This window comes from Candoia aspera, chromosome 16 (assembly GCF_035149785.1).
Source record: "Candoia aspera isolate rCanAsp1 chromosome 16, rCanAsp1.hap2, whole genome shotgun sequence".
In the NCBI taxonomy this organism is placed as follows: domain Eukaryota; kingdom Metazoa; phylum Chordata; class Lepidosauria; order Squamata; family Boidae; genus Candoia; species Candoia aspera.
The window spans coordinates 1,288,661-1,306,990 of record NC_086168.1 but is presented as its reverse complement, the minus strand read 5'-3'; the positions used below and the strand labels follow the sequence as shown (position 1 = coordinate 1,306,990).

Genomic DNA, 18,330 nt, shown 5'->3' with positions numbered 1-18,330 from the left:
CATTTTCCCCCAAGTCTAATGAATTTTGATTTGGAAAGACAGCAAATATAAAAAAGTCTTCACAATTCTGCATTTCCATGAAGCCACTGACTCAACTGAGAATGGGCAGCATAAAAGGGTCTATTTGGACCCATGGGAAAACTTTAGCTAAGGGATTTTCCCCACAGCCTTCCTACCAAGAGATCTCTGCATTGGGGTCCAGGGACAGGTTGGAGAAGCCTGATAACAGCTCCAGAAAATATCCATTCCAGCTACAGGAAGTGGGGAGAGCATCTTAAGGGTCCCCACAACATTGAATTAGTATGTGCCAAATGAAACTGAGCATTAAAAAAAAAATCCAGCAGGCAGAGCAGTTGTACAGTGGAACCAATTCTCCAGAGGAGGAAGGGTGGGATCCCCTTTATTGGATGGACTGAAGCAAAGCTGAGACTGTCAAGGATGCTTGAACTTGGGGCTCTGTTTTCACTGTATTCCCTGTGGGGCTCCAAGTGCCACCAGAAGACCATCTTTATGAGAGGCTCAGACTGTGCCAGCACAGGACAGCAAAGCTCTTTTGAGAAGAATGGGAGGGAGGATGTGTTCATAATGCACATTAATTAGAAGAGGCAACGGACCAGAGAAGCCATTGGTCAATGGAAGTGTTCAGTGGCAGGATTGTCAGCCATCTGTTGGGGTCTTCCAGTTTGGATTCCTACACTAAGCAGTGGCTGGGTCGGACAACTCAAAGAGTCCCTTCCATCTTGAGAATTCTATGTGCAATATTAAACTTTCAGTAAGATTTTGAAATTAACAAGGACATCTCTCATTCATTACACTGAATGCTATTCATCGGAAGTATAAATTTTCTAAACCAAAAGAATTTTTTTGACATTCAGTTCTGAAACAATAGTTACTCCCATGATTCCTTGTCCAATTTAAAATGGGCTGTTTGAGGAAAGTGTTTTAATCTGACAATTAATTATGAAAAGCTTGACTTCAGTGATGCAGCCTCCACCACTCCAAGAGGCAGGCTGTTCCACTAAATAGCAACCATGGTCAGGAAATTACTCCTTGCTTTGAGTTTGGATCTTCCTCTATAAAGCTTTCACCTGCTGGTTCTTGTCACCCCCTCGGGCACTACGGGGAATACATTCCCACCCTCTTCCCTGGGACAGCCCTTCAAGTATTGGAAGATGGTTTGCACATTTCCCCTTTGCCTTCTTTACTTTAGGCTATTCCTCAGCATGCTTCTTATACTGTGGCAACTAAAACTGGACACAGTATTTCACGTGCCCAAGACTGGATTGGCTTTTTTGACAGCTGCAGCACACTGCTGGCTCATGCTTGATTTGTGGTCTACCAGGACTCCCAGATTCTTCTCACAAATATTACTGCTCACAATTATTACTACTGCCTATCTATCTTGTACTACCTCTCTGATTTTTCCTACCTAAATGCAGAGCCTACATTTCTTGCAGTTGAACTGCATTTTGTTGTGTGAGGCCCAATGGTAAGCTCTCTCAAAATCCTTCTGAATCCCAAGCCTGTCTTTTGAGGTAGTAGCAATTTCCACCAGCTTTTAATATGAGCTTACTTCAAAGCAATTGGGCTTCCTTCTGACAGGCCAAAATAAAAAGAATACATAATTGAAGGTGTGGAAGTGAAATTTCAGAAGCAGAGCTGAATAAAATTCCCAGAGGTGGAAGCTTCCTTGCAGAGCCCTTCTCTGTGCTTAGCAAAACAAGAATATCAAATAGGATAAAAATTAGGTAAATTATCCTGAATAGAAATTATCCAATTTTGGTCAGTCTGCATATACCAGAAGGTTGTGGAATCAACATGTACTTGGTGCAAAACTTAGGCAGGCCCTTGAGAGCCTGAATATGCCTGGACTGTAGAAAGCTGACTTTACTCAGCATAAATCTTATGGATCACAGTGAGTTCCACAGAGACAGATGTTTGTTTCTGTGGGTTATGGAGAAGAAAAAACTCTTAAATGGTAAGCAGTTCAGTGGGGAAAAACAGAGAGTAGGGAAAGGCAGAGAGATGAAAGTTTTTGAGGGAAAAGTGTTTTGGAGACCAAAAAAAAAAAAAAAAGGATTATTGTGTCTTTTCTATATGGTGCCAACTACTTTACTGACCCTGCTCCTATGGCTTTAATCCAAAGGGGTGGATTTTAGCAGGAAAAATAGATACAAAGTGCTGATAAGGAGACAAAAGTTGGCTGCCCTCCTTGTTTGCCACTTTGATTTTAAAAGCCATTAAGTTCATCCCAAATGCAGGGGTGGCGGGATACCTTAAGCAAAGGAAATGGAGGTTTCCTGGAAACTCTCAGTGGCTACAATGGAAATCTTAAAATGCCCCACATAGTCCTTCCCGTCCTGCCTCTGTGCTGAGCTTCAGTCACCACTGTTCTGAGCAAGTACAGCTCCACAAAGGGAGTGGAACCCAACCATCCTGAGGACCCTGTCATGTTCATCGTTCCAATGTTCTGAATACATCGTAACGTTTCGCATGTCACTTTCCTGATACGTGTTTGCAGAGTGGGGATTTCCAGCCGTGCCAGGCTGTAATCTCCTTGCTGTAACTGTGGAATGTATGTTTGGGTTATTGACTCTGTCCAAAGTTACTTTCTCAGGCCGATGTGGGCAACGGTTGCTAGCACCTGGGAGGGGGTGGTTGCTAAGCGGGAGCGAGGGCGGAACCGGGTTTGAGGCGAGGGTTTTTAGTTTGTATTTGGCGCGCTTTTGCTCATTCTCAGCTTTCTTTGTATCTGCACACTATTCTTTCAATAAATCAGTTTTCAGTAAGAACCCACTTGTGAGGCTGAGTATGTCAGAATAGGCAACCATTACAGACCTCCAGTTGGGAAACGGTGCCCAAGAGACCCTCAGCCTTCTCCCCCTGGAGAAACTCTGCTAAGAAAGCACTTCTTTCCTTCCTGGGCCCATGAAGTATACTCACCTTGAACTGTCTGGCCAAATGTTGCTTGTGACTCTCTTCCACTTGCTTGAACTTGGATTCCAGACCTCTCATTTGATTCTCCATTTTCTCAACATACTGAAGATCCCGTTGAGTTCGCCTGTCCAAGACTTCTATTGACTGAGACATGTTCTGTACCTGTTGAACAACCGGGGCAGGGGTGGGGTAGTGGGGAGGAGAACCGAGAGAGAAGAAACCATTAAAGTAAGAGTCACAGAAAGGGAAGGTTGTCAAAAACGCTTTGCCATGCCCAGGGGAAGTAGGAGCAGAAATAACAGGTACAAGTTGCAGCTACCTAGATCTCATTTAAATCTAAGGAAGAATTTCCTCAAAGTAACGTTTGTCCAACAGTGCAATAGTCTACCTAGGGAGGTTTTAACAAGAGGTTGGATAGCCATCTCTTGAGAGTGGCTTGACTAGTTTTCCTGAACATGGTAGAGAGTTGGACTAAGTGATTCTTGGGGTTGCTTCCAAGTTCACAATTCTTTGACTCTACAATTCTGTGATAAGAGGCCTATAACTTGTACAACATGGCTTGAACTTTCCATGGGTGCAAAGATGGTGCAGAAACAAGATTTGTAGCTCAGTTCACTACTCAAAGGCTGCAGTTCTGTCCTTCTTCACCTGCTCATAAGCCACGTGAAACTTACTTACTCCTGAGTAGAAATACCGTAAACTCTCCATTTATTGGGCTGATGGGGCCTAACGGCTGAATGTTGATTAAATCGTAAAAGAGATTTTGTGCATAAAATATACAAATATTGCTGAGGTAAAGTCTGTCACTGCCTGAAATTGACGTGACATCTGTTGCAGAATGCTGGGAAAGCCCAGGAGAGATCAGAAAAGTCACACACCAGGCATTTCTATAAAAATAATTTATTTACAAAAAGCAAAACAAAAGCAAAACATATTTAAAGGACTTAGCTCTCATTCAGAGCTACCTACATCTGTTGGCTACATATCGGCAGAGAGAAAAAAGAGGAAGTAAGAAACAAGTCCGGGCAGGTTCCTCCCCCCAGGCGATTTGCATCAAGCACGTGAAAGGAGACAATCAAATACAATCTCTTCACCCGGCCAAAATGATTAGGTACAATAGCAGTCTTAATCGTTAGTAGGAAAACATCAACACTCCCCTTTTTACACTATAGATTAAGATGCAAACCAATCTTCTCTGACAACTTTATATGTCTTTCCATTCACATTACTTTACCATTATCTCCCCTTTGGTTTAACAGAAAACTACCATTCTTCTTCCTGTGTTTTTCCAAACCTAGGTTGTTATAATTCCAAGGCTTTTTAATGTGAAATGGCTTTTCATGCAGGCTTCAAAATCAAGCCTTTGTTTTTCTGTTGATGTGAACAGCAGCAAATCATCAACATAAATGCACAGATACATACAGCCTTGTTTGTCTTTCTTCATATATACACAGGGATCTGCTTTTCCTTTTTCAAAACCAAAATTCTGCAGTTTTTCATCTAATTTTTGGTTCCAGGATCTAGCAGCTTGTTTTAACCCATAGATTGACTTCTGCAGTTCACAGACTAGATTCTCCCCTTTTTCATAGCCAGGGGGTTGCTGCATGTATAATTGTGGTCTAAATCACCATAGAGAAATGCAGTTTGAATGTCATAGTGGTTAACTGACATTCCCTTGAGTGCAGCAACTTTTAACAGTAATCTAATTGATTCACCTTTAGTAACTGGTGCAAAAGTCTTGTCAAAGTCTAAATCTTTCCGTTGAGTGAACCCTTTTGCAAATAACCTTCCTTTATAGTTTTGGATTTTGCCATCAGCATCCCTTTTCAGTTTGAAAACCCACCTACAACCCAGACAGCGTTCATTGGGAGGTAGATTTACCAGTTTCCATGTTTTATTTTCTTTCAAGGATGCTAACTCCTGTTGCATGGCAGAATGCCAATTTTGTGCAATCTCAGGTGGTAAAGCATTCACTTGTTCTAAAGACTCAGGTTCTGTGAATATGTGAAAAGCCTTTACTGTTTCAGCCTGAAAACGTGATGGAGGAATGCCTTTATTACTCCTCTGAGATCTGCGAGGTAATACAGGGCTTAAATTTTGACTCCTATCACTTTCCTGAGAAGCATCTGTCTCATCAGACAGATCTTCAGTTTGCTTTTCTGGTTTAATGTCCTCATCAGGCAAACGATCACCATCAGCAAGTCCTTGCTGTTCTCTTGTGGTGGTCAGATCAACTGGAGAGCTAGAATTTAGTCTCCCCCAGTTTTGTTCAGCAAAAGAAGCGCTTTTGCTAATTATTAATTTCTCTCCCATTATGAACCTGTAGCTCCTTTGGCTTTGTTCATAGCCAACAAAGATGGCTTTCTTTGTTGTGGGGCCTCCTTTCCTTCTCTACTGTTTTGGAATGTGAACCCAAGCAGTGCTACCAAACACTCTAAGATGGTTTACCTTTGGTTTCACACCATAAAACAAGTGGAATGGAGTGTCCTGAATCTCAGAGTTATACAATCTGTTTTGTACATAACAGGCAGTAGATATTGCCTCTCCCCAATCCTTAAAAGATAAATGTGAATCTTTAAGCATGCATTCCATCGCATTTTGCAAGGTTCTGCCCTTTCTTTCAGCAATACCATTTTGCTGAGGGGTGTAAGGGTTAGAAAGAATTTGTTCTATCCCTTTTTCCACTAGGAACCTTCTGAATTTGTGAGAAAGGTATTCTCCTCCTCTATCACATTGGAGTGCAGATACAGGCCTGGGGAATTTTCCATTTGCCCATGTCACAAAACTTTTAAATTTCTCAAATGCCTCATCTTTATATTTTAAGATGTAGATAAATGTGTATCTTGAGAAATCATCAATGATGGTCATTGCATACCTTGCTTGTCCAAGACTTGGAGCAAAAGCAATTTTGGAGCAATTTTGCTCACCAATTGGCAGCCAAAAATTCTCTCTGCGAAGATTCATCTCCATCTTCAGGGCCCAATTCAAATAGTTGGTCTCTGATAGGCGCTCCAGAGGCATCGCTGAGGGCTGGGAGGTAGCCATGGCTTCTTCCTTCTTTTGCAAGTCACCTCAGCTAGCTTCTTTGTCCTGTAGACCGGCAGTTGCTGGAAAATCTCCAGGTGGCTCCAAAGAAAATCTTCACAGGTCTTTGCTACCTGCCTTTAAATTGTGCATGAGGTGTGGAGCTGATCTCTCTTGGTTTTACTGGGTTGCTCACTGGGCACATAACCTGTTGCACAATGCTGGGAAAGCCTTTAGCCCAGGAGAGATCAGAAAAGTCACACACCAGGCATTTTTATAAAAATAATTTATTTACAAAAAGCAAAACAAAAGCAAAACATATTTAAAGGACTTAGCTCTCATTCAGAGCTACCTAGCTTGGCTACATATTGGCAGAGAGAAAAAAGAGGAAGTAAGAAACCAGTCTGGGCAGGTTCCTCCCCCCAGGCGATTTGCATCAAGCACGTGAAAGGAGACAATCAAATACAACCTCTTCACCCGGCCAAAATGATTAGGTACAATAGCAGTCTTAATCGTTAGTAGGAAAACATCAACAACATCTGTTGCAGCAGGTCACCAAACTGAGGTCCGAAACCTTGAGGGTTTTCTCTATGTAGGCAGGCAATAAGATGGTTTTGTCATGTTCATCGTTCCAATGGTTTGAATACATCGTAACGTTTCACATGTCACTTTCCTGTTCCGTGTCTGTCATTTGCGGGGAGGGGAATTTCAGCCGTGCCAGGCTGTAATCTCCTTGCTGTTCTGCAGGAATGTATGTTTGGGTTATGACATGTATTCAAGGTTACTTTCCCAGGCCGATGTGTGACGGTTGCCAACACCTGGGAGGGGGTGGTTACTATGGTGGGGTGAGGGGCGGGATTGGGTTTGAAGCAAGAGTATTTAGTTTGTATTTCGTGCGCTTTTGCTTTATTCTCAGCTTTCTCTGTATTTGCATACTATTCCTTTAATAAATCAGTTATCTTTAATCTCAGGCTTGTAAGACTGAGTGTTTGGGATTAGGCAACCATTACAGGTTTCACGACAGCAGAGATGTGCTGTGGTTACTCAGTGCAACCAGAGAAAGCGAGGGAACTGGATGGAGGTGAGGTTCTTGTTACTAACATATAATTATATTATATTATATTACATTACATTACATTATATTTTATATTATATTATATTAATAATATTTATGTATGTGTGTGTATAATCAAATAATGCAACTTATGGCTGGAAGTGGAATTTATTTATTTATTCATCCATCCATCATTGATTTGATTTATAAGTCACCTAATCCAGAAGCAACTCAAGGCAGCATTTTAAAAAATGTAAAAGCATATTAGGTAAAGTAAACAAAAAAGAAGCCAGTAATGAAAAAGAAAAAAAACAAGACCACCGCAGGGGAATACAAGCAGAACAACAAGAATCTGTTCTCAGCTTATATATTGCCCTGGGCAAAGGTCTGCTGGAAAAGCCAGGATTTAGAAGCTTTCTAGGAAGACAGCAGGGCTGGGGCTGTATGGACACAGGAGGGGTCTGCCATTTCAGAGTGCAGGAGTAGCAACAGAGCTCCCATGAGATGGCACTGTTTGGTTGTTGGGGCCTGGAAGAAGCCAGCACTGTTAGATCTTACTATCTAACTGGAAATCTAGAATCAGCTGGAAAAGTCCAAACAATCCCTCAGATTGCTGTTTTCGGCATGTATGTGTTGCTGCCAACATGCCAGCCCATCCCCCACCCCTTGTACCTCTAGCAACTGTTTGATTTGCAGAAATTGGCAGGGTAAGCTCTTGCTGGCATGCGCAGAAGCAAGCATTTGGCACCATCTTAACTCTGTGTGTTGTGGTGGTGAAAAGCATAGGAGGAAAGCTGGGTAACAACAGGGACATAATCACTCTGGAGGTGCTGGGCAGATTCCTTTGATACCGTTGCTCTTCTGCTTAATCCCTGCTATCCAAAATGGAGGACAAGGAGCTTTGCAAACATCATTTTTCAACAAACTCTTGAAAACAACACCCTTGGTATGACTGAAGTTCGTTTGCAAAGCGGTTCTTCAGTGAGTTTTCCTCCCAGTCGCATTCAGGTTGATGACAGCAAATGTGCTTGGAAATGTTTCAAGGAAGGGAAATTCTCCTTCACAGTGTGTGCCTTTCCTGCAGTCCCTTAGCCACAAGCTTGTCAAGCTGTGGGTGTGGATGTCCTGCCTTTCCGCCCTATCTCCAGCACTCTGCCACCTCCCTGGCTTTGATCCCCAGAGACAACATTGTTAAGCTCATTCTCCTTTTCAGGGGCTTTTTCAGACAGAGAAGTGTGAGCAGCAAGGGAGGCTGCTGAGGGATGGAAAATAGCTCGAGAAGTGGCAACACCAGGAAGACAACGTCCTCTGCTACCTCCAACATGAAGACAGCTGAAAACCATCACACAGAAAAACTGGAAAGAAATTTTCAAGCAGCCTGAGAAAACAGAAGAAAAACTCTCTTGGCTGCTGGAGGCCGTTCGTAAGTGCCCGTGTTGCGTTTGACTAAGAAGGATGCTTCTCCTCTGGTAGGAATTATTGGACCGTTCTTTGCACCCAACAGGCACTGATCCCTGAAGCAAAGAGAAAGCCACTGACAGAGACGGGGGCCAAACAGGTGCCATGCCTCACCTTGACTATTGCAGCATCAATCACTAGAAGAGGCATGCTGGTATATGGGCCACATGACAAAGTGTCAGCCAAGACAAAAAGGCCGCTGCATAATCTCCCCATGTGGGGAACGTGGGAAGAGGATACAATGAGGGACCCATGCAGAGGGGTAACTTTACTGAGCACCCTTCTCCCGCTTTCCTTCGTTCCAGCCAGCCATAAGCAGCAGCAGCTATGAAAGGACTGAAAAAACTGGCGGCTACTGGCATCTGCTCAGGAGATCAAAGGGTGCAATTTGCATATACAGTTGTGGGGAAAAGTAAGTACACCCTCTTTGAGTTCTATGGTTTTACATATCAGGACATAATAAAAATCATCTGGTCCTTAGCAGGTCTTAAAATTAGGTAAACACAACCTCAGTTGAACACATTACACCATGCCATTATTTATTTTACAAAAATAAAGCCAAAATGGAGAAGCCATGTGTGATAAAGTAAGTGCACCCTTACTGCTTCCATAGGTATTAAGAGGCTAAGTAGCAGCCAGGCGCTGCTAATCAAATGCCTTGATTAACTGATTAACTGATCATCAGCAAGTTTTAGGAGTTTGCTGGTCTCAAGCATTCAGAGACATCAGCAATGATCTGAGAGAAGCAATTGTTGCTGCCCATCAATCTGGGAAGGGTTATAAGGCCATTTCCAAACAATTTAAAGTCCATCATTCTCAGTGAGGAAGATTATTCACAAGTGGGAAACATTCAGGACGGTTGCCAGTCTTCCCAGGAGTGGACGTCCCAGCACATTCACCCCACGGTCAGACCGTGCAATGCTCCAAGAAATTGCAGAAAATCCTGGGGTTACATCTCAGACTCTGCAGGCCTCAGTTAGAATGTTAAATGTTACAGTTCATGACAGGACAGTTAGAAAAAGACTGTACAAGTATGGTTTGTTTGGAAGGGTTGCCAGGAGAAAGCCTCTTCTCTCTAAAAAGAACATGGCAGCACGGCTTAGGTTTGCAAAGTTGCATCTGAGCAAATTGTAAGACTTCTGGAACAATGTCCTTTGGACAGAAGAGACCAAAGTGGAGATGTTTGGCCATAATTCACAGCGCCACGTTTGGGAAAAACCGAACACAGCATATCAGCACAAACATGCCATACCAACTGTCAAGCACGGTGGTGGAAGGGTGATGATTTGGGCTTGTTTTGCAGCCACAGGACCTGGGAGCCTTGCACTCACTGAGTCAACCATGAAATCCTCCGTATACCAAAGTTTTCTAGAGTCAAATGTGAGGCCATCTGTCTGACAGCTAAAGCTTGGCCAAAATTGGGTCGTGCAACAGGACAATGATCCCAAGCACACCAGCAAATCTACAACAGAATGGCTGAAAAGAAAAGAATCAAGGTGTTGCAATGGCCCAGTCAAAGTCCAGACCTCAACCCAAATGAAATGCTGTGGCAGGACCTTAAGAGAGCTGTGCATAAACAAATGCCCGCAAACCTCAATGAACTGAAGCAATGTTGTAAAGAAGAGTGGGCCAAAATTCCTCCACAACGATGTGAGAGACTGATAAAGTCATACAGAAAACAATTACTTCAAGTTATTGCTGCTAAAGGTGGTTCTGCAAGCTATTGAATCATAGGGTGTACTTAGTTTTTCACACATGGCTTCTCCATTTTGGCTTTATTTCTGTAAAAATAAATGACACAGTGTAATATGTCATGTGTTGTTGTTCATCTGAGGTTGTCTTTACCTAATTTTAAGACCTGCTAAGGACCAGATGATTTTTATTATGTCCTGATACATAAAACCATAGAACTCAAAGAGAGTGTACTTACTTTTTCCCACAACTGTATCCAGGATTTCCCCAGCTATGAAGCAGGGAGAGGGTTTTTTAAAGCAAAACACATGCACAGGAGTAGAGTTTTACCTTTTCTGACTTGGATGAGCTACAATAGATAACCAAATTTGCAAATGACACTAAGATAGAAGGGATAGGAATTACTTTAGAGGACTATAGAGATTCAAAATGGTCTTGACAAGCTGGAACAACAGGCAGAAACCAACAGGAAGAATTTTAACAGCCAGAGGCACAAGAAGGGAACTATACTGGGCAGCAGGACATATATAAAGGATGGATTACTAGCAGAACTTGAGCCTCTCCTGTTCCACATCTACATGAAACCACTAGGTGAGGTCATCCGCCAGTTTAGGGTACGGCATCAGCAGTATGCTGATGTTACCCAGCTCTACATCTCCTGAGCAGCACAGATGAAGCTGTTAATGTCTTGACTCAGTGTCTGGAGGCTGTTTAGGTCTGGATGGGGTAGAACAGACTTCGGCTGAATCCTAACAAGACCAAGTGGCTGTGGCTGTTTGGACCCAATGGTTTGGGGATGTTGCCATCTTTGGTCTTGGATAGGGCTGCACTTCCCCAGTCAAGACTGGTGCACAACTTGGGGGTCCTTCTGGACTTATAGCTACTGTTCGAAGAGCAGGGGGCAGCTGCAGACGTGAGAACCTTTGCACAGGTTTATCTTGTATGCGAGTTGCATCCTTTCCTCAGTCGGGAGGCCCTTCAGACAGTCACTCATGCCTTGGTCACCTCACAATTGGATTACTGCAATGCACTCTACATGGGACTGCCCTTGAAGACCACCCAGAAACTACAGCTGGTTCAAAATGCAGTGGCACAAGCAGTAACAGGCACCTTTCAGTGGGCCCATGTGTCACCACTGCTACACAAGCAGCATTGGCTGCCAGTTGGCTTCCAAGTGCAATTCAAGGTGTTGGTTATTATCTATAAAGCCCTGTCTGGCATGGGACCTGGCTATCAGAGAGACCGCTTGTCTCCAACTGTTTCTGCCCACCCAGTACGTTCCAGCAGAGTGGGTGTGCTCCAGGTCTCCTCTATTGCCATCTTGTAGGACCTAGGAAGCATGCCTTCTCTGCTGTGGCCCCCATCCTCTGGAATAACATCTCCCCAGATGTTAAGGATGGCGCTTTCTCTCCTGGGGATTGAAAACCTGGCTTTGGTCCCAGGCCTGGGGTTGATGTTTATTATTTGTTCAATGGTCTCTGTTTTGTTTTGTTGATTTTGCTGTTTATTAGATTTCAGTCTGGGCTGTTTGATTTAATGTTTTTACCTGTTTTTATGTTTTCTCTAGTTCTCTAGTAGAGTCCATTGGGATTGGGCAGCCAATAAATTTAAATAAATACATAAATAATGATGGAACTGTAAAAAAAAAAGCAAATGCAATCCTCAGCTGCATCAACAGAAGTAGTGTCAAAATCAAGAGAGGTCTTCTATTCTGCATTGTTCAGATCATACCTAAAATATTGTATCCAGTTCTACATTTTAGGAAGGACACTGGCAAACTGAGCATGTCCAGAGAAGAGCAACAAAGATGATGAGGGGGCTGGAAGGAAAAACTTAAAGAGGAACAATTGTATGTGTTCGATATGTTTAGTCTGGAGAGAGGAAGACTGCAGGGAGACCTGATGCAGTCAACAAGTGTACAAAGGATGGTCATATAGAAAGTGTGGCAGAATTGTTCAGAAACACAATGGAATGGTTTGGGTTGGATATCGAGAAGAATACCCTAGGGGTGAATGCTGTTCACCAGTGGATCGGGCTTCTTCAGCAGGTGCTGGAACTTCCTTCACTGGAGGTGTTTCAGCAGACACTGGATGGCCATCCGTCAGGGATGCTGTAGTAGTGTGTTCCTGCACAAGGCAGGGGGCGGACTACATAAACTGCAAAGTCCCTTCCAAATGTTATGTTCTATGATTGCAAACTGGAGCTGTGTGATTATGCAAAATACCTAACTGTGTGATTACGCAAAATACCTAGTTTATTCAAGAATGTAATTAGAGTCCAGTATGAAGATGCAAATCCTGAAGGAGAAGCAGCTGGGAACAGCGGCAGAAAGGTCATCTGTCCAAGCTTCCTCACAATGGTTAGATAAGTGGTATTTGTTAATATGCTTTCTACTACAGATTAAGGTAACTAATCATTTTGGCTGGGTTTTCACCAGGTTGAATTTAATTGTCCCCCTTTCACGTGTTAATGGTTGCATTGCCTAAGGGAGGAACTTGCCTGAACTTGTTTTAGTTTCAGTTTCCCTTCTGTGTAGGCTTGCAGAGAGTATGCAGCTGAGAGAAATCTCTCCTCTCAGCAAACAGCCTTTAAATATGTTTGCTTTCTGTAAATAAAATTATTTTTATAGAAATGCCTGGTGTGTGACTTTTCTGATCTCTCCTGGGCCAAATGCTTTCTAGCACTCTGCAACAGGTTATGGGCCCAGTAAACAGCCCAGTAAGCAGCCCAGTAAACCCAGTAAGCCCAGTAAAACCAGAGAGAATAGAGAGATCAGCTCCACACCTCATGCACAATTTAAAGGCAAGTAGCAAAGACCTGTGAAGATTTTCTTTGGAGCCGCCTGGAGATTTTCCAGCAACTGCTGGTCTACAGGACAAAGAAGCCAGCTGAGGTGACTTGCAAAAGAAGGAAGAAGCCATGGCTACCTCCCAGCCCTCAGCGATGCCTCTGGAGCGCCTATCAGAGACCATTTGAATTTGGGCCCTGAAGATGGAGATGAATCTTCTCAGAGAGAATCTTTGGCTGCCAATTGGTGAGCAACCCGCCCAAAATCCCAGTGCTGAATGGCTGAGACAGGATGAGCGGGCTAGAGCCACCATTATCCTGGGAGTTGAGGACAATCAGCTAGTCCACGTGCGAGGTATACAGTCTGCAAAGCAACTTTCGGACACTTTGAGAGACTTGTATGTAAAGGCAACAGCAGGGAGTAAAGTTACCCTGACAAAAAAGCTGTACAGAGCCTACCTTGCAGAAGGAGATAGCCTTCCTGAGCACCTGCATTATATTCAGCAGCTGTTTGTTGAGTTGCAGGAGAGAGGAATGGAATTTACACCTCTCACAAAATCCTATATCCTCCTGTCCTCACTAAATGCAACGTGGGACACGCTGATTTGTACCCTGGAGGCTATGCCTGAAGCAGACCTCACCCCATCGTATGTTACGCAGCGCTTACTCCCTGAATGGGAGAAGAGAGAGGAAAGATTCCCCCCCATTACTTCTGGAAAGCTGCAGTACCAGAAAAGCAAAAAGAAGCTGAGGCCACAGAAGCTGAGGCCACAGCGCTAGCCAGCCAGCGATGTTTCACTTGCGCTTCAGCTGGACATTTGCAGAAAGACTGTGCCTTGAGACCCAAGACTAGGAAGACAGAGAAGAAGAACACAAGGGCAACACAGAAGAAGGCTCTTCAGACAGCCCAAATTGCACAGGTTGCTGAGAAGGGTAATTCTGATGTATGGGTGTTAGATTCTGGGGCCAATTGTCATTTATGTAATTGTAAAAGCTCTTTTGTGTCACTGTCTAAAACTGAAAGACAAAGTGTATCTTTGCCTGATGGGTCTGCGACCAAAATTATGGGACGTGACATGTATTTATCCTGCTTGGGAGAAACTGTGAAAGGTGTGTTGTATGTGCCAAATCTACAGTCAAACCTTTTATCTGTGGCACAATTTGCTGCAACAGGGTATGTCATAACATTTAAGAAAAATGGTTGTGAGATACGTAAAAATGGGAAATTGTGTGCTACTGGTATGTTAAAAGGCTCCTTGTACATTGTGCAAAATGCAAGGAAGCCAAGCTGCAAGGCTGCAGTTGGCAACACGCCATATCATGACCAATGTGTCCACCTGATGCACAGGAGATTTGGTCATGCTAATTTCAAGTATATAGCACAAATGCCACAGCTGTGTGCTGACCTAAAGATAAAACCCTGTGACAAATACTTGGATTGTGTAGTTTGCAAAGAATGCAAAACACTAAAAGCTCCTGTGAGTAAGCACAGTGACAGAGTTACAACTAGACCTTTGGAAATTGTACACTCTGACATTATTGGTTCTTTTGCTCCAAGTCTTGGACAAGCAAGGTATGCAATGACCATCATTGATGATTTCTCAAGATACACATTTATCTGCATCTTAAAACATAAAGATGAGGCATTTGAGAAATTTAAAGGTTTTGTGACATGGGCAAATGGAAAATTCCCTAGGCCTGTATCTGCATTCCAATGTGATAGAGGAGGAGAGTACCTTTCTCACGCATTCAAAAGGTTCCTAGCAGAAAAGGGGATAGAACAAATTCTTTCTAACCCTTTCACCCCTCAGCAAAATGGTGTTGCTGAAAGAAAGGGCAGAACCTTGCAAAATGCGATGGAATGCATGCTTAAAGATTCACATTTATCCTTTAAGTATTGGGGAGAGGCAATATCTACTGCCTGTTATGTACAAAACAGATTGTATAACTCTGTGATTCAGGACACTCCATTCCACTTATTTTATGGTGTGAAACCAAAGGTAAACCATCTTAGAGTGTTTGGTAGCACTGCTTGGGTTCATATTCGAAAACAGCAGAGAAGGAAAGGAGGCCCCACAACAAAGAAAGCCATCTTTGTTGGCTATGAACAAAGCCAGAGGAGCTACAGGTTCATAGTGGGAGAGGAATTGATAATTAGCAAAAGCGCTTCTTTTGCTGAACAAAACTGGGGGAGATTAAATTCTAGCTCTCCAGTTGATCTGACCACCACAAGAGAACAGCAAGGACTTGCTGATGGTGATTGTTTGCCTGATGAGGACATTAAACCAGAAAAGCAAACTGAAGATCTGTCTGATGAGACAGATGCTTCTCAGGAAAGGAGTCAAAATTTAAGCCCTGTATTACCTCGCAGATCTCAGAGGAGTAATAAAGGCGTTCCTCCATCACGTTTTCAGGCTGAAACAGTAAAGGCTTTTCACATATTCACAGAACCTGAGTCTTTAGAACAAGTGAATGTTTTACCACCTGAGATTGCACAAAATTGGCATTCTGCCATGCAACAGGAGTTAGCATCCTTGAAAGAAAATAAAACATGGAAATGGTAAATCTACCTCCCAATGAACGCTCTCTAGGTTGTAGGTGGGTTTTCAAACTGAAAAGGGATGCTGATGGCAAAATCCAAAACTATAAAGGAAGGTTATTTGCAAAAGGGTTCACTCAACGGAAAGATTTAGACTTTGACAAGACTTTTGCACCAGTTACTAAAGGTGAATCAATTACATTACTGTTAAAAATTGCTGCACTCAAAGGAATGTCAGTTCACCACTATGACATTCAAACTGCATTTCTCTATGGTGATTTAGACCACAATTATACATGCAGCAACCCCCTGGCTATGAAAAAGGGGAGAATCTGGTCTGTGAACTGCAGAAATCAATCCATGGATTAAAACAGGCTGCTAGATCCTGGAACCAAAAATTAGATGAAAAACTGCAGAATTTTGGTTTTGAAAAAGGAAAAGCAGATCCATGTGTATATGTTAAGAAAGACAAACAAGGCTGTATGTATCTGTGCATTTATGTTGATGATCTGTTGCTGTTTACATCAACAGAAAAACAAAGGCTTGATTTTGAAGCCTGCATAAAAAGCCATTTCACATTAAAAAGCCTTGGAACAGTAACAAATTACCTAGGCTTGGAAATAAACAGAGAGAAGGATGGTATCTTTCTATTAAGCCAACACAATAAAATCCAAAAGCTCCTAGAGGATTTTAACTTGCAAGACTGTAAGCCAGTCTCCACACCATGATACCAGGTTTTCAGAAAGAAATAGGAGAAACTCAATTAATTGAGGCAGAGAAATACAGATCTGCAATTGGAAGTTTACTGTACATTGCAAATCACTCTCGCTCAGATATCTCAAATTCTGTGGCCATTTTAAGTAGACAGGTAGAGAAGCCTACATCTACTGGAAAAGCAGCACTGAAGAGGTTAATGAGGTATTTGCAAGGAACAAAGAATTATTGCCTGAAGCTAAATGCCTCTGGAACCGAGAAATTGCAGGCTTTTGGCGATTCTGACTGGGGAGCAGATGTCAGGAAATCCACTTCTGGGATTGTAATTCAATTTGCTGGATCTAGCTTAGGCTGGCATTCTAGAAAGCAAACACTTGTTGCTCTTTCCACTGCAGAAGCAGAGTTTTATTCTCTAACACAAACCTGTAATGAGGTTATATGGTTTAAACATTTGTTAAAAGACATAGTGTCATGTGCGCCGTTTCAATGTATTTGATGCATCGTAACGTTTCGCATGTCATTAATTGGATGCGTGTTTCATTTGTCTAGGGAGGATGGGAACGCTTATATTTTGGCTTTGCTTTGGAATGTGTTTGTGTTATCTACTGCGCTCAAGGTTACTTTCCCAGGCTAGCAACTCTGACGATTGCTAGCACCTGTGCCGGGCGGGGCTGTTATGAGGGAGGCGGGATACGTTTGAAGCAAGGGTTTAAGTTTGTATTTGGCGCGCTTTTGCTCATTCTCAGCTTTCTCTGTATTTGCTTTTAGTACTCTAATAAATCAGATTTCATTTAGCATCCTCTTGTGAGTCTGAGTATTTGGGGCTGGGGCAATCATTACATAAAGCTGAGAATCTCAGTTCCTAACTCCGCTGGCCCCTGTCCAAGGAAGACAAGCGTCTAACTTGTGAGGGAGAGAGCCCGCGATGACCGAGCCCGAAATCGTGATGATGGAGGAAGGGGAACCGGACTCGACCGTGAGGCCGTCCGGCCGACCGTCCCAAGGAGGGGAGCTGTCCGCCATCAGAGAGGAGGCGAGCTCCGGGTCGGAGAGCGAAGCCGGGGGGCTGAAAACGGCCCCGGAGACCACCGTGAATTCTCCGGGTGAGCTGCTCACCTGGGATGAGACCCGAGGAGATGCCACAGCAGCGGGGGGCCCATCCTGGAGGCAGAGATACCCTTTATCCCCCAACGTGGTGCAGGTGCAGCCAACGGAGGGCTCACCCACTCCGGATCGAATCAGAGTGCTGGAGTCGAAAATGGATTCGTTGGAGGCTATTCTGAAACAGCTGAGCTTGGATGTAACCTCGATGCGAGAGCTCCGGGAAGAATCCAGCCAGAGGCATTCAACCCCTTCCTCCCAGGGGCTGACCCCGGAACGGCGACGGGTGGTGCGGAGGCGCGAAGGGGACCAGTCGGTCCAGATGGAAATCGCAGCAGCGCCCGGGCGATCGCCCCGGGGCCCCGTGCCGCTCCGAGTCAGGGAAGCACCAGCCGCAGCAGCCCCGGTGGTGGGGCGCAGCCCGGCGGGAGGCGGTATGCGAGACTTCCCTGTCAAGTTTGATGGGGACCCGACCAAACTCTCGTTCTTCCTGACTAATGCGAAAGCTTATATGGAAGAATGGGGGGGCGGTTTTCCAATCGGAGAAGGCAAGAATCATCACCATTGCCACCAAACTGAAGGGGAGGGCGGCAGACTGGTATGTCCAGATGTGCCAGTCGGAAGCGCCTGAACTGGAAAATCTCGAGGAGTTCCTCTGGGCGTTGAAGCAACACTTCGAGGACCCCTTAGCAAAGGAGAGAGCAAAGCGAGCCCTGAAGGAACTCAAGCAGGGGTTCCGATCAGTGGCCGATTATGCTTTGGAGTTTAAAGCGCTAGCTGGGAAGGTGGATGACTGGTCCCAAGCAACCATTATCGAGCTCTTCAAAGATGGCTTGAATACCGAGGTGCTGCGCTGGTCCCTGGGGAGGGACGACCCATACACGCTGTATGAGTGGATCCTGCTAGCAGGAAGGGCTGAGCATGCCCAAGAGGTCTTTGCCCAGCGGAAGACTGTCAAGTCGGGGCGGGAGATGAAGCCCAGCCGCCCATCGACCACCGGGGGAAAACCGGGACAGAGACCCTG

At 44.1% G+C, this 18,330-nt stretch overlaps 1 protein-coding gene and 1 long non-coding RNA gene across 5 annotated transcripts in view; one reads left to right on the top strand and one right to left on the bottom strand.

Annotated features, from left to right (window-relative positions):
* OLFM1 (olfactomedin 1) overlaps positions 1-18,330 on the bottom strand; it is a 61,398-nt gene that overhangs the window by 7,080 nt on the left and 35,988 nt on the right. For all 3 annotated transcript variants that reach the window (XM_063316335.1, XM_063316333.1, XM_063316334.1), the window contains exon 3: positions 2,944-3,099. In XM_063316335.1, the coding sequence (XP_063172405.1) occupies positions 2,944-3,099 (156 nt within the window). The remainder of the gene's footprint in view (positions 1-2,943; positions 3,100-18,330) is intronic.
* LOC134506237 (uncharacterized) overlaps positions 1-18,330 on the top strand; it is a 34,847-nt gene that overhangs the window by 6,549 nt on the left and 9,968 nt on the right. The window lies entirely within an intron of this gene.